Here is a 12,314-nt window from a genome sequence, read left to right on the forward strand (position 1 = left end):
AGCTGAATGCTTGCATTGTCAATAACCGGAATGCTGCTAAAATTATGCTATTAAACTATTTTGGTAAAAGAGGTAACCTTCATAAGCTCTTGATTTAATTATCATAGTAGATTTATAAAACATCTTCATAAGAGACTGCAGGAAAATAAGACTTTCCCTGAATATCTATGCCTTGATATATTTTGATTCACTGCAACAAAAAGAAATAGTGTTTGTTTAGCATCCAGAGAACAAAATAATAAAAAGAGAGGTCATGTTTTAAAATTTTCACTGCATGACTGTGAGTCACTGCACATTTGCTCAATGTCTAGCTTTAATCATGTAAATCATTTTACAGTGAATTTCCTAAAGATTTTCATAAAGACTTTCATTCCTAAGTAAAGCAAGACTTACTTCCAGAGGGATTGTGGGATCAACTGTAAAACAAAATGCCTAGCATTGACTAATTAATACTGAAAGGCAGTGAAACTTTTCCATCTAAGTAAATTCATCTGAAGTCTAACCCACTGCCAGTAGAAAAATCAGCTTCTAAACAAAGGCAAGCATCTATATTGTTCTATTTCACATGCCTTTCTTGCCTGAGTTGCTTAAAAGATAAAAAAGAATCAATTCACCTTAACACAAAAAATATTTTTCATTTATATATAAAGTATATATATTTTATATATATTATGAACATGAATGTATTTTTTTATATATACACAGACCTTGTAATCCTATATATTGACTTCAAGCATGGACAAATACACAGTGCCACTGTTATTGAAAATGCTTATCAAGACTCTTTAAATCTAAAAAAACCTGCTAATTTTTTAATTATTTCTGAAACACAGTATATAAATATTTATAACTGTTTTAAAGTTTCAGCAGACAGCTGTATATATCTATTAATAAACTGACAAATAAGATTACATATAAAAACGTATCAAGATTTGCCAACATGCTGAAAAAAGGTTATTCCTTTTTCTCCCACAGAGATCAGATAACCCATAAAGTCCTTCTTCAGTAGCTAGGGATTCATATAAACAAAGAGGCCTTGGAGAAGATATGAACACTTGTTGAATACCTCCAAATCTTGTTGATGATGAGGCAGAGAGAGAACTGCATTTGCCAAAGAAAACATATGCCATTGATACCAGGACCAAAGGACAGAAGGTAGAACAATACTAAGCAATACTTTCCATGTCTATTAACACATCTCTGAAGTATGATGAAGATTTCACATGACTAAATCAGTTGCTGGGGAAAGGAGATATCTGAAGAAAAGCTGCGCAACTTCATCGTATTGCTGATGCAATTTCATCGTATTTCAGAGTATAGTTTCCCTCTGTTGACAGAATGTATTTTCACTTGATTTTACTAGAATAAACGGGATTTTTTGCTACTTTTCCTGTATCAGAGTTGCACACCAGAGTAGCTGTAGAAATCTCCACACAACATGAGAATATGGGGCATCTGCTCCAGTAAGAAAATAATTAAAAAGTATATCCCATATAAACCTCTGTAAGAAAAGAAGAATCCATTCTATTTGGGATACGTATATAAATTCTCACTAGATATTAATAGTGGGTTTAAGCATTCTGGCAGCATCTCACAGTCAAATCATATGGTATGGATTCAGAACCCCTTTAAAAAAAAAGGCAAAGGATTCAGCTAGGGGTATAAGAATATATTTTATCTTCTCTTGAAAAGCAATTTCTTAAGTCAAGTCTAAGGTCTCATTCCTTGTTAGTAATGGGAAAGATATCACTGGGAAGCAAATTTCCTTCTGAAAATTTTCTATTCTCTATCTCAAATGGGGCTGAAAACAACACATCTTCAAAGAAAATACCTTTTTCTTATTTTTTACGTGTATGTGGAAAAAATAAGATTGCCAACATCATGCACAAAAATATTTACACAGTAGAGATGTTAAATGGACTGGGCTTTCACAAGATTCCACAGAAATCCCATGTTGGCAGTTTTGCAAGTACAATATTTCTTATGTTCTTATTTTACAGCTGTATGTTTTTGCATGCAAAAGCTCAGAAATGCTAAAATCAGAAGTGCACACATTGGACAAAAATTTATTCTGTTATTTTAAAGTAAACACATTCTGCATTATTCCTTAATTTTTTGCATGTGCCAAAAGTTTTGTTTGAAAACAGCTACATTTGGAAAAAACTTTAGTTCTGTACTTTTCAGGTTTAATTTAAAAAATATATAATATCGTGTGAATGCAATTATTGCAGTGTGATATTAATCAGTGTGAACCACTGAAGAGTACGCACTGCAGTATCACAGATGAATTGTTTTGTTTTCATAGTTGCATATTTTAGTTCAGTAAACACTTTTGAGACTGTTTTGCTCACTAGCTTGAATTTCCACTGTATTTCCCTAGAAAGCACCATGCAGATTAGTTCTAGCAGCTTATGTTCTGCAGCAGAATTCCTTTAACACAAACATGCAAAAGCTTCTGCAGCCACAACATTATGCTCCAATAGCTGAAAATTATAATTAGACATTTGAAACTGTAAATATGGACACTGTAAATATATTTAGTTATTAAAGAACTACTACCTCAGTCATTAAGTAGAACTGGCTGATGAGTATTATTAAAGTAGACCCATAAGATGGAAGGTCTAACAAGTGCTTTTCCTCTATATCAAATATAAACCTACGCTAAGTATCTGAAATGCTATATGGCTATGCTTCCAAAATTGTGCATTTGGAGGTGTGACTTAGGATTTAATAAGTGTCACTGTTAACACTGAAAATCCAAAACACACAGGGAGGGAGAGCGAAGATTTTATATCAATGCTGCAAGTTCCTCTGGTCTTCATCACAAGAGTCCAGCAATTAAAACGCATCTTTTGTCCTGAATATTAATCTTTAACTTCCTTATGCTTAAACTATTGTTACTTGTGTCCACAGTAAGAGAGCCCAAAAGATGACTTCCAGAACAGACGAATAAGGCAAGCGAAGTCTTTTAAGTTGGATTTAAAGCTTGGATGAAAAATTCTCTAAAAGGTCTTCTTGCAGCATAAAGCCCACAAAGAATCCCAGCAGAGCAGCTCTGGGGAGCTGGGGGCACCATCATGCCCTGAAGGCCCCAGCCAGCCTCCCCTGGGACTTCCCACCACCACCCTTGCCCAAAAGTCCACTGGTCAGCATCAGGTCAGGATGGGCACCTGCAGCTCCCAGCTTCTGCTTCCCTGCAGCCCCACTCTTCCACCTCCTGGCACAAATAAATAAGTTGCAAGAGAGGATTCATATAATACTTCTATTTACTTAGAGTTCTCTGCTTATTTTAGGACTATAAAATTAATTATGAAAGGTTCATAAATGACAGAAAGATACATCTTCAACAATCAGTATTTTAAGTATTCTCTTCCAGAGTGGACCTGCTTCATGAACAGGCTATTTATCCAAGGTAACTATTACTGTAACAAGTGTATAGTTACAGGAGAGTCCCAAATCCGTGGGTAATCTACACTACATAAATAACAGTATTTTAAGTAGTGTCAATCTTGTTTCAACTTGAAAAGTCTGCTGCTCTAACTCTACAGGCTGCGCATCAACATATACATATGTTACATGTATATGTTATATGTATACATATATATATGCTTACAACATATACCAGACGACGTCTCTAACATAAACAAAACCTGTCTTGTATCTCATGGTATCCAGGGTATTCTCCTCAACTCTGATCCTGAAAAACATCCATAGATCATATGAACTTTGAGCTTATAAACAATTTATTGTTTTTTAACAAAACGTTTTTAGGCATGCATTTCATAGGGAATCTTCTATTCTCTCTGTCTGCTGTGGCATACACTGTGTGCTGGGTGACATTTTTGGCAACTGTTACAAGTGCATCGCAAAAGACCATGATTCAAAGGTAGCGTCTGCTGACCTGGACAAAGCTCCTTCTGCCTCTCCAAAATTTCTAGTGTAATTTCTGTCATAAATGTGCTCAGTTTGCAAACTGAAAAGATGTTTTCTGATTTGCCTATTCTGCCTACCCAGCTAGGGACTTCTTACGTTCACTCTAGCAACTTTACAGAGCAGCTGGGTCTGGCGGAAGAGCACTGCACTTAGGTGTTTTCATTTTCATTATTGACAGAGGTAAGTCTCACCTCTGTCAATAATTTCCGGGACACCCTCAAACAAATGACTTAAATCCTCTATATCTTTATTTTATCCCCAGTAAAATCAAAAGCTGGATACTTTGCATTAAACAGTACTTACTAAAGCTTGTAAACAAACATTGCTTTGTAGACCATGAGGATCTATCAACAGTAAGTGTTCCATAAGAGCTACATGGTATCATCATCATTATTATTATTATCATTATCATTATTATTATTAAACCTGTGGTAGAGTGAGTCAGACTTCACTGAGTTCTTAATGCTGCTGAAGTGCTGTAAGGGAGACAGGTTCAATGTCAGCACAGCACAGCAAGCTGTCAGCAATCTGTCAGCACAGCTTGGTTTCATACCTTGTAAAGCTCATTAATTCTGAAGATTTTTATCAGGCCTGAGTGGTGTTAAGGATAATAGTCACCTAGGAACAGGACCATACTGAGGCCTGTCTTCGTAGTTTCTGTCTCTGACCCAAGAAAAAGTTTTGCGTAGATTCAAAAAACTTGGCTGATATGTTTTTAACAGTTTATTGTGCTGTTTGCAGTGCAGTTTCACACTTAATCATTTACTTTCAAAAGGAGACTTTGCACAGTCTAACCACCCGGCCTTTTCTTTTCATTCCTGCTCAGACTTGAGAAAAAAATTAAGTAAAACTGTAGCATCTGCACTCAACATGTGGTGACAAAATACGGCCCCTACATTTGGTGGCAAAGGCGGTGTTTCTGAAACATTCTAATTTCTCAGGAAGCTAAGGGTGCCTTTAAAATGTCCTGTGATTAATTAAAACAGCTTGTGTATAAGAAAAGAAATAATCCTGTTTCTGATAATTACTTCATCAGAGGTTTGCAGTGTCAAATGTCTGTGAGGATGATGGTGTCCAATGAGAAATACATTCCCTTGTATAATTCCTATGCTAGTAAGAGCCAAAAACGGGAATAAAGGTATGTGAGTACAACAACATATCCAGAAGGATTGAAATGGTGCTGAACAAGTTAAGATAATATCTTAAGGTAAAATATCTCTCTTTCAGTCTTGTCCTTACTATTTAAAGTATTTGGTCAACTTCTGTCTCTAATTTCAGTATGTGTTCTGAGATAACAAAAAGACAAAAATCCCTGTATCAGCAAATATAATGTGATGGTGGTGTGGAAAACAGGCCTAGACAGCTTCTTCTGTTTACCTCACATTGTTTTCTCTGTGTCTCCCTATGCCCTGTTTATTTTTACCTTTTATCTTTTTGCTTGTCTTTCCTGTCTAATTTCAAAGGGCTTTTTTTAGTCTTTAAACTGTTAGCTTGACTGATTGAAGCAGAATTTAAATTTGAATTTTTTTTTCAAACAAACAAACAAAAAAAAACCCTTGCACATTTTTTTCTCTATGGAAAGAAGATAAATCAACCAAAAATTAAAACTAAAACGTCTAGCTACGCTGGATACCTTTCAAACAGGTGGGCAAAGAGCACCACCACAAAGCCATGAATCATTGGTATCTTTCTCTTACTTCAAACCCACAGCAAATGAATTCTGGTTAGAATAGAAAGAAAAAAAGGAAAACATTCTTCCAAGAAACCCTGAAGTCTTCTAGGCGAAAGCCACATATGTTGCAGTTTTCATGATGTTAGCTCCATTAAGGCTGTTACTCGTAGTCTGGGTTAGCTGCTAAAGAGAAAAGTAATTTTGTGAATTCTGTGTCTACTTGCAGAGATCTGCTAAAATCACAGCTGCCCTGCATATACGCTGAAGGGAATACTATAGTATAGAATAAAAGGATGCAATAAGAACATGCAACACAGCAATTCAGTTCATCCTTAATCACATATTTAATTTGCAGCATATTGGAGTAGCTTCAATTATTTCAGTGAGAATATTCCCGTAAACAGTGTCATGCAGAAATGTTTGCAGAACCGAAGCCTTCACTTGGTGGTGTGTTTAAACAGCTTCACAAAAGATGTCTATTTTCCTAATCAGATGTAAATTGCTGTTATTCCCTGCCAAGACATGAAAGTGTTAAAATGTTAAAGAAATAAGAGTAGTTAGGATTATACTCTTTAGATACTTTGCTATAGTATTAATAATTTAATAAGATTTTCACTGAAATATTATTTGGCTGGCTTGCAGTGCTTCTTTTAGATGAACTCCTCTTTCCTTTCCATCTCTCAGATACTACCTTTGTATTTTTTAACACTAGATTTACCCAGGTCTGTTCTATACCACTGTCTTGGTTTTACAGTTCATTCGCTCTTTTAGCTGTACACTGTATATAGGATTATAAAATTATGCTATAGTGTTTTGCATTTCTTTAGTTTTGACAGGTGAGAAACTGCATTTTAAGTTCATCAACACTTGCTATAAAACCAAAACACAAACCTAAAGACAGACAGACATTTCCCTCTCGACTGTTATTGTGCCCTTAGTTAAATGTAACAAAACCCAAAATGACTATGCCATTACCCAACTAAACTCATCAATAGACATTTATCATTGGAAACAAAGAGATTTCATTGAAACATTTAACTACTGTTACATTAAACAGTATTCCACTTTTTAATTATATGTATTTGGTTTTCTGACAACATGAACATTTATAATCACTCCCTATAGTTATCAGTCTCTCTATGGGGAAAACACCGAGCTCTTCAATGACTTCCAATATAGCAAACTATTTCTTTTTTTCTTTTTCTTTCTTTTTAAATCTTTTTAAATTAATCCATAATTTGATAAACTGTTCAGCAGTAGTGTTAATTAAAATATTGGTACCTCACCACTTTATTGTTACAAAAATTTTTTTTTGTTTTTGTGCAAATTTTCCCATTAAAAAATAATATATAAAAATGCAACATGCAATCCACAGGGAGAAAAAAAATATAGAAAGTGCCAGTATTTTTATGGCTCAAAATAATTCCATTGCAGTAGACCATGAAGATAAAAATATGGTTGTTTACCATAATCCTACATCCATTTTTAAGCATTAGAGTTACACTGCCCATTTGAAAAATTGGTAATATGTGAAAACATGGAGACAGCAGTAAAGTTACAGATTTGTCATACATTGCACATAGGAACTTTGTGTCTCTTACTTCAGAAGATTCCAATGTGAGTTATCAAACTGCCCAGTACTTAGAATTTATCCTGTGCCATACATAATTTTCATGTTTAATGAGAAAATACTAACTCAGTACACATATATACAAAAAATTATAAAAGCATTGCTAGTTAACAACAAATCTAATTTTTATCTCATTTAACTAATGCCATATGGAATTTTCTGCAAGGCATATGGTGCTAATTAAACATGGCACAAGTCCCCAGATAGTAAATATAGCCATGAGATCGCCAAGGAATGTTTCCCTTCAGTGTACATTATCTTTGTATTGATTTGATGGTCTGAATGCATAAAAGCCCTGGGAAATAACAATGTTTAATGATGTAGGAACTGCACCTCTTTTCTTATCTATATGAATGCTGCAGTTGCTGAGGAAAATTCTGAGATACTTAATGAACGGGCAAATTATGAACTAACTAGACCAGTTTGTTTTGATTCATTCATTAACCACTGACTTTTATATTTATTTTTCCCTTTCTTTTTAAATTTAGAGCACTGCTCTGTGATTCTATATGCCAGAGAGCATGAAGTTAAAGATACTACCTGTTTTAATAAAAACAATAATCTAAATTCCATAGATTTTAACGACATTAATAAACACCTAAAACATAAGTTGTATGGTGCTAATGATTTATTTTGAAAATTTTAAAATTCTAATATACATAATGTGTATAAATACACTTTCATGTATTTGACACCAGCTGCACTAATTAAAATATTTTTTCTACTATCAGTGTAAGATATGGGTTAATTATTAACTTTAAATGTAAATCCAATTGTATATAACTTAATTTCTCTTTTCAGTTCAAGGATATCAGCTTCCTCTAACATACAGAATGGCAACCACTGAAAAAATTAAGAAAATGAATACTGTGTTTGTTCTGCTTTGTAATGATCACTTCAGGTAAAACAAACAGCAGCAGTGAATTCTCAGAGTCATTACCTACCTACTCATGATATCCTAAGCAAAATAAAAAATAAAATAGTTGTGTTCCCTGAGCTAATGGGAAAACAGTAAATGACCTTCCGTTCAGCAGAATTGGTCCTTGAGAAAGAATGATGGGGTCTCAACACCACTGTATCTAGCACCAGTGGGTTATTTTTATTGAGATGCTTCTCAAACAGTAAAAGAGCAGCAGTTTGCATTCTGAAAGGTAGCACTGACTCTTTTGTAGTTCCAGTAAATTTCATAGTAGTAAAAAAGACAGTACAATTTCAGCAGTCCTCTGAATCGGTGAGTTTACTCAAACTACCATCAGTTGCAAAACCCACTATCACCAGTAACAGAAAGGAATGAAAACTGCTTCCTAGTGCTCCAACTGTTAAATATGCACTCTGCTTTTGATAACGAGACTTGAGAAAAACCAGAGTTAAGCAACAAGGCTGTCACTCAGTTTTAAAGCATCCTGATACGAAGTCACACTGTGACTTTTATACCTAAAATAAAATGAGGTTAAAAATAGACCTGTAATCTTATTAATAGGCTGTTACAAAACAGTTTAACACTTAAGATACAAAAGCCACTTGGCAAATAAAACACAGTGACTGAAGAACGAATTCTTGACAATAATGTTATTTTTACATTTTCTGCCCACTGTGCTTGAAGGTGTAACCAGAATCTTACCTGACCACAAAAACATTGCACATATCCTTCTCTCAAAGGCTCTAATTTAACAGGTCATTTCAAAATACCTTTAAAGCATATGGAAATATTGTCCTGTAGATTTAGGATTCTCTGCTCTTGACATGCTGTATCAATTAACTGAAAACAGCAATAATATTTAATGTGGCTGAATTCTCATTATGTAAAACAAGCTGCATTTTCCTGCTCTACTCACAACTGTATTTCTATTTATGGAACATAAGAATTGCACTCAGTGCCTTACTGCTCTAAGATTTCAAATATAATTTCACTTTAAAAACACACATGTCCTTAGAGGTATTTTCAAACTGAAATATCACGCAAGATTAATAGTTCTTCACACATCAAGGAGTCTTTCTTTCCTCCTGTATATTGCACTAGACATACTGAAAGCCTATGTATCCAAGATATATACAGTATGCTATATGACACTGAAAACCTAAATTCAGAAGAATGAAAAAAAAACAACCCAAACCAAAAAGTAAGAAAACCATCTTTTAGTTTAGGAATAGTATTTTCACACAGCTGTAGAACATTATCTGACAAATAACTTATTTGCAGGTTGGCTCTAATTCAACAAATTAACACAGCTTCCCAACCATGCCTTCCTGCATTTACATACCATGCATTATGCACAAAAAAAAGGAATATACAAATAGAGATCCTTTCAACCTATCTAGCCTGTCACCAAGCAGAGAATTTTTCACTGATAAAAACAGAGAATGGAGGAAATCAGACCAACCTTCACAATGTACGTCACACCAGGTCCCAGGATCTTCTCACTTGAGTGCAGCCATCCTCGAGAGGGTTTGTTGACAAAGCTGCTACTTTGATTCCAGTCTTCACCTCCTGCGTTCATTTCCTCTGACCGTGTTTTTTTTCCCATACTCATCCTGCTCATGTTCTGCTGAGAAGACGAAGTGGCAGAGACAATGTTACATGTGTTGTCTGAAGCCCCTGCTGCTGAGCTAGAAGCACTCGAGCTTCCCTGCAACTTGGAGACAGCAAGTTCCTTTACTGCAGAAGAGACGTTTTTGATGCCCAAAAGGCTGCTCGTGTGAGAGAGTTTCAAGTGGGACACTTTATGGATGAGGGTACACAGGGTGGTGGGTCCATCGTCTTGGTCTTTGTGGAGAACTTCTGGCGAGACAAGATATGAACGTGCTGTTGAAGTCGTAGCAACTGATGAGACCTTGCTGTTCATGGACAAATTGTGAATAAGATCATCAACTGATGTCACCGAATCATTCCTGAAGCGGTTATACTTGGTACGTTGAAGCATGCCCTTCTATCTGGTTTCCTGCATATGGTCTGGCAAATCTGGTGCCAGTGCAGGAGATGCCTGTGCTAACATAGCAGGCGATTCATAACAAGATGGATGGATAACAAGATTTTGGTGTAAAAAAGAGTATAAGGAAGAAAAAAAAAAATGTATTTTTAAGAAATTTCTTATGGTTCCCTCTGAAGGTTGGGTGAAGTAATAGTTTTCTATGACAGAGATCCCAGTCCTGCTTAGAGCTGCCAACTCGCTCGCAGCAAAAGCATGACTCACACAAATGAGAAGGACCCTTTTCAACAAAAGGCTCAGTGAACACTGCAAATCACTTCCTGTAGCAAAAAAAAAAAAAAAAGAAAAAAGAAAAAAGAAAAAAAACACCATCCACCCACTTACAGCACACTAGCACCAATCAATTCTCAAATTTCCTTTTCCTATCTTCTCAAACAGGTATCTCCTTCTAACCTTTAATTCCTCTCCCCCTTCCCCCCGCTTTTGGTACCAAAGGCAATTTACCTTTAAAACTGAATTAACAGCCTTTATGAAACACCATACTTTTTCTGTTTAAATGTTCTTCTACCTCATATATTTGTGAATCTATAAACAAATCAAAAATAGATAGCAAATATCTGGATAATATTTACACACATATACTCCCCTTTCTTCCCCACCGCCCCAGCAAAACACAGACACCTTAAAGGTTTTCAGAATACCTTTAAGGACACAAATATTTTAGAAATAGACAATAGAACTAAAGAACACACATTTTCTTTGACAAAAGCAGCCTAACAGACTTTACAAGTACCTTTGTGTCAAGGCTGCCTCTCACAGAAACTGTTACATCCACTTGAGAAAGAAATCCTTATCCACTGTTACGGCACAACAACCTTAATGCAGCAATTACATAAAGTACCTATGTGTGAAGAAAAGTATTTTTCTGACTTCCGACAACAGGCTTAACAGCTCTTTTTTCTTTCACCACTGATAATCACTCAGGAGAAAAACATTAAGAGAATCTTCAATTCACTGCAATGTTTGGCTTAATTCTGAAAAACCAAAAACATCTAAAAGAATATTCAAAAGTCCAGGTACCAAAAAACTGACATCCTGCAGAGAAAAAAAAAGAAATGCACCAGGTCTTATTAAGCATAAATGTCAGCCACAAACACTTGATCTGAGAACTAGCAAAACATGCAGAAAACAGATATTTCATTTCTTCTACATTTTTAAAAAAAATATATGTACAGCACTGTGGTACACAATGCCCATCACAAGCCATATTGTTCTTTTCCATTAATTGATATTTGCCAAACATCTTTTGGATGAAGAACAATACACTGCATTATAAACAAATTCCAACCTGAGAAGTTGCCTAGTACAAAGTTCTTTTTTAAACAAATTACTAACTGCAGCACAATTTAAAGGAAAAATCCTATGGAATTCCTTCCCTCTCCCATGACTGAAGGCTGCAGTATACAAAGTGCAAATACAGTGAAACAGACAGCTCAAATACAGGTATCTAATTAGTATATTCATGACATTAAATTAAGTCAGCACCTCTTATCCCAGCAATGATGAGTAATGGCAATGTCCTAGTCAGTGTAAAAGCAGGTTTCTAGTGATCTGCGGAATAGCCTTTCATCACCACACTGCGAACCTGCTACAGCATCCACACAGCATTCATTCCTCTCTTCATCCTCCTAGCATAGCAACAGCAAATATACACACCATAGCCTATTTTTATGTCTCTACTGCCCAGAAAACCCTATTGCTCCCAAAAGGCTCTCTTCATTAGAAGCGGCTAGCGAAACTGCAAAATGTGAATGAGATTCTGTGAGTGTGAATGAAAGGGCTGGCTAGCATCCCCACATTTCTGTGAATGAAGAGAGGCCTCGAAGCCTCTGCCAGGCAATCCCTTGGGTGCTCACCAGCCCAGCCAATACCAGCCGGCTTTGATGACTCATTCAGCAAAGCCTTGCTAAATAGTGGAAGATCCCATTTCAAGCACAGGCGGCACCTTTTTTGCAGCAACACCAGAAAATGAAGCCAGCGCCTAAGCAGACGAGGGTGGGTTGCAAAGCCCCTGTAGAAGAGAGTGTGTTTCTGGAGAAATGCATAGGTTGTCCACAGGGATGGCAGGTGAGGAAAACTGGGGAGTCAGATC

At 35.8% G+C, this 12,314-nt stretch overlaps 1 protein-coding gene across 1 annotated transcript in view; it reads right to left on the minus strand.

Annotated features, from left to right (window-relative positions):
- SHC3 (SHC adaptor protein 3) overlaps positions 1-10,156 on the minus strand; it is a 63,157-nt gene extending 53,001 nt beyond the window's left edge. Inside the window, exon 1 of the mRNA XM_074165922.1 lies at positions 9,617-10,156. Within this exon, the coding sequence (XP_074022023.1) occupies positions 9,617-10,156 (540 nt within the window). The remainder of the gene's footprint in view (positions 1-9,616) is intronic.
- Positions 10,157-12,314: the final 2,158 nt, after the last annotated feature.

Source organism: Numenius arquata, chromosome Z, assembly GCF_964106895.1.
Source record: "Numenius arquata chromosome Z, bNumArq3.hap1.1, whole genome shotgun sequence".
In the NCBI taxonomy this organism is placed as follows: Eukaryota; Metazoa; Chordata; class Aves; order Charadriiformes; family Scolopacidae; genus Numenius; species Numenius arquata.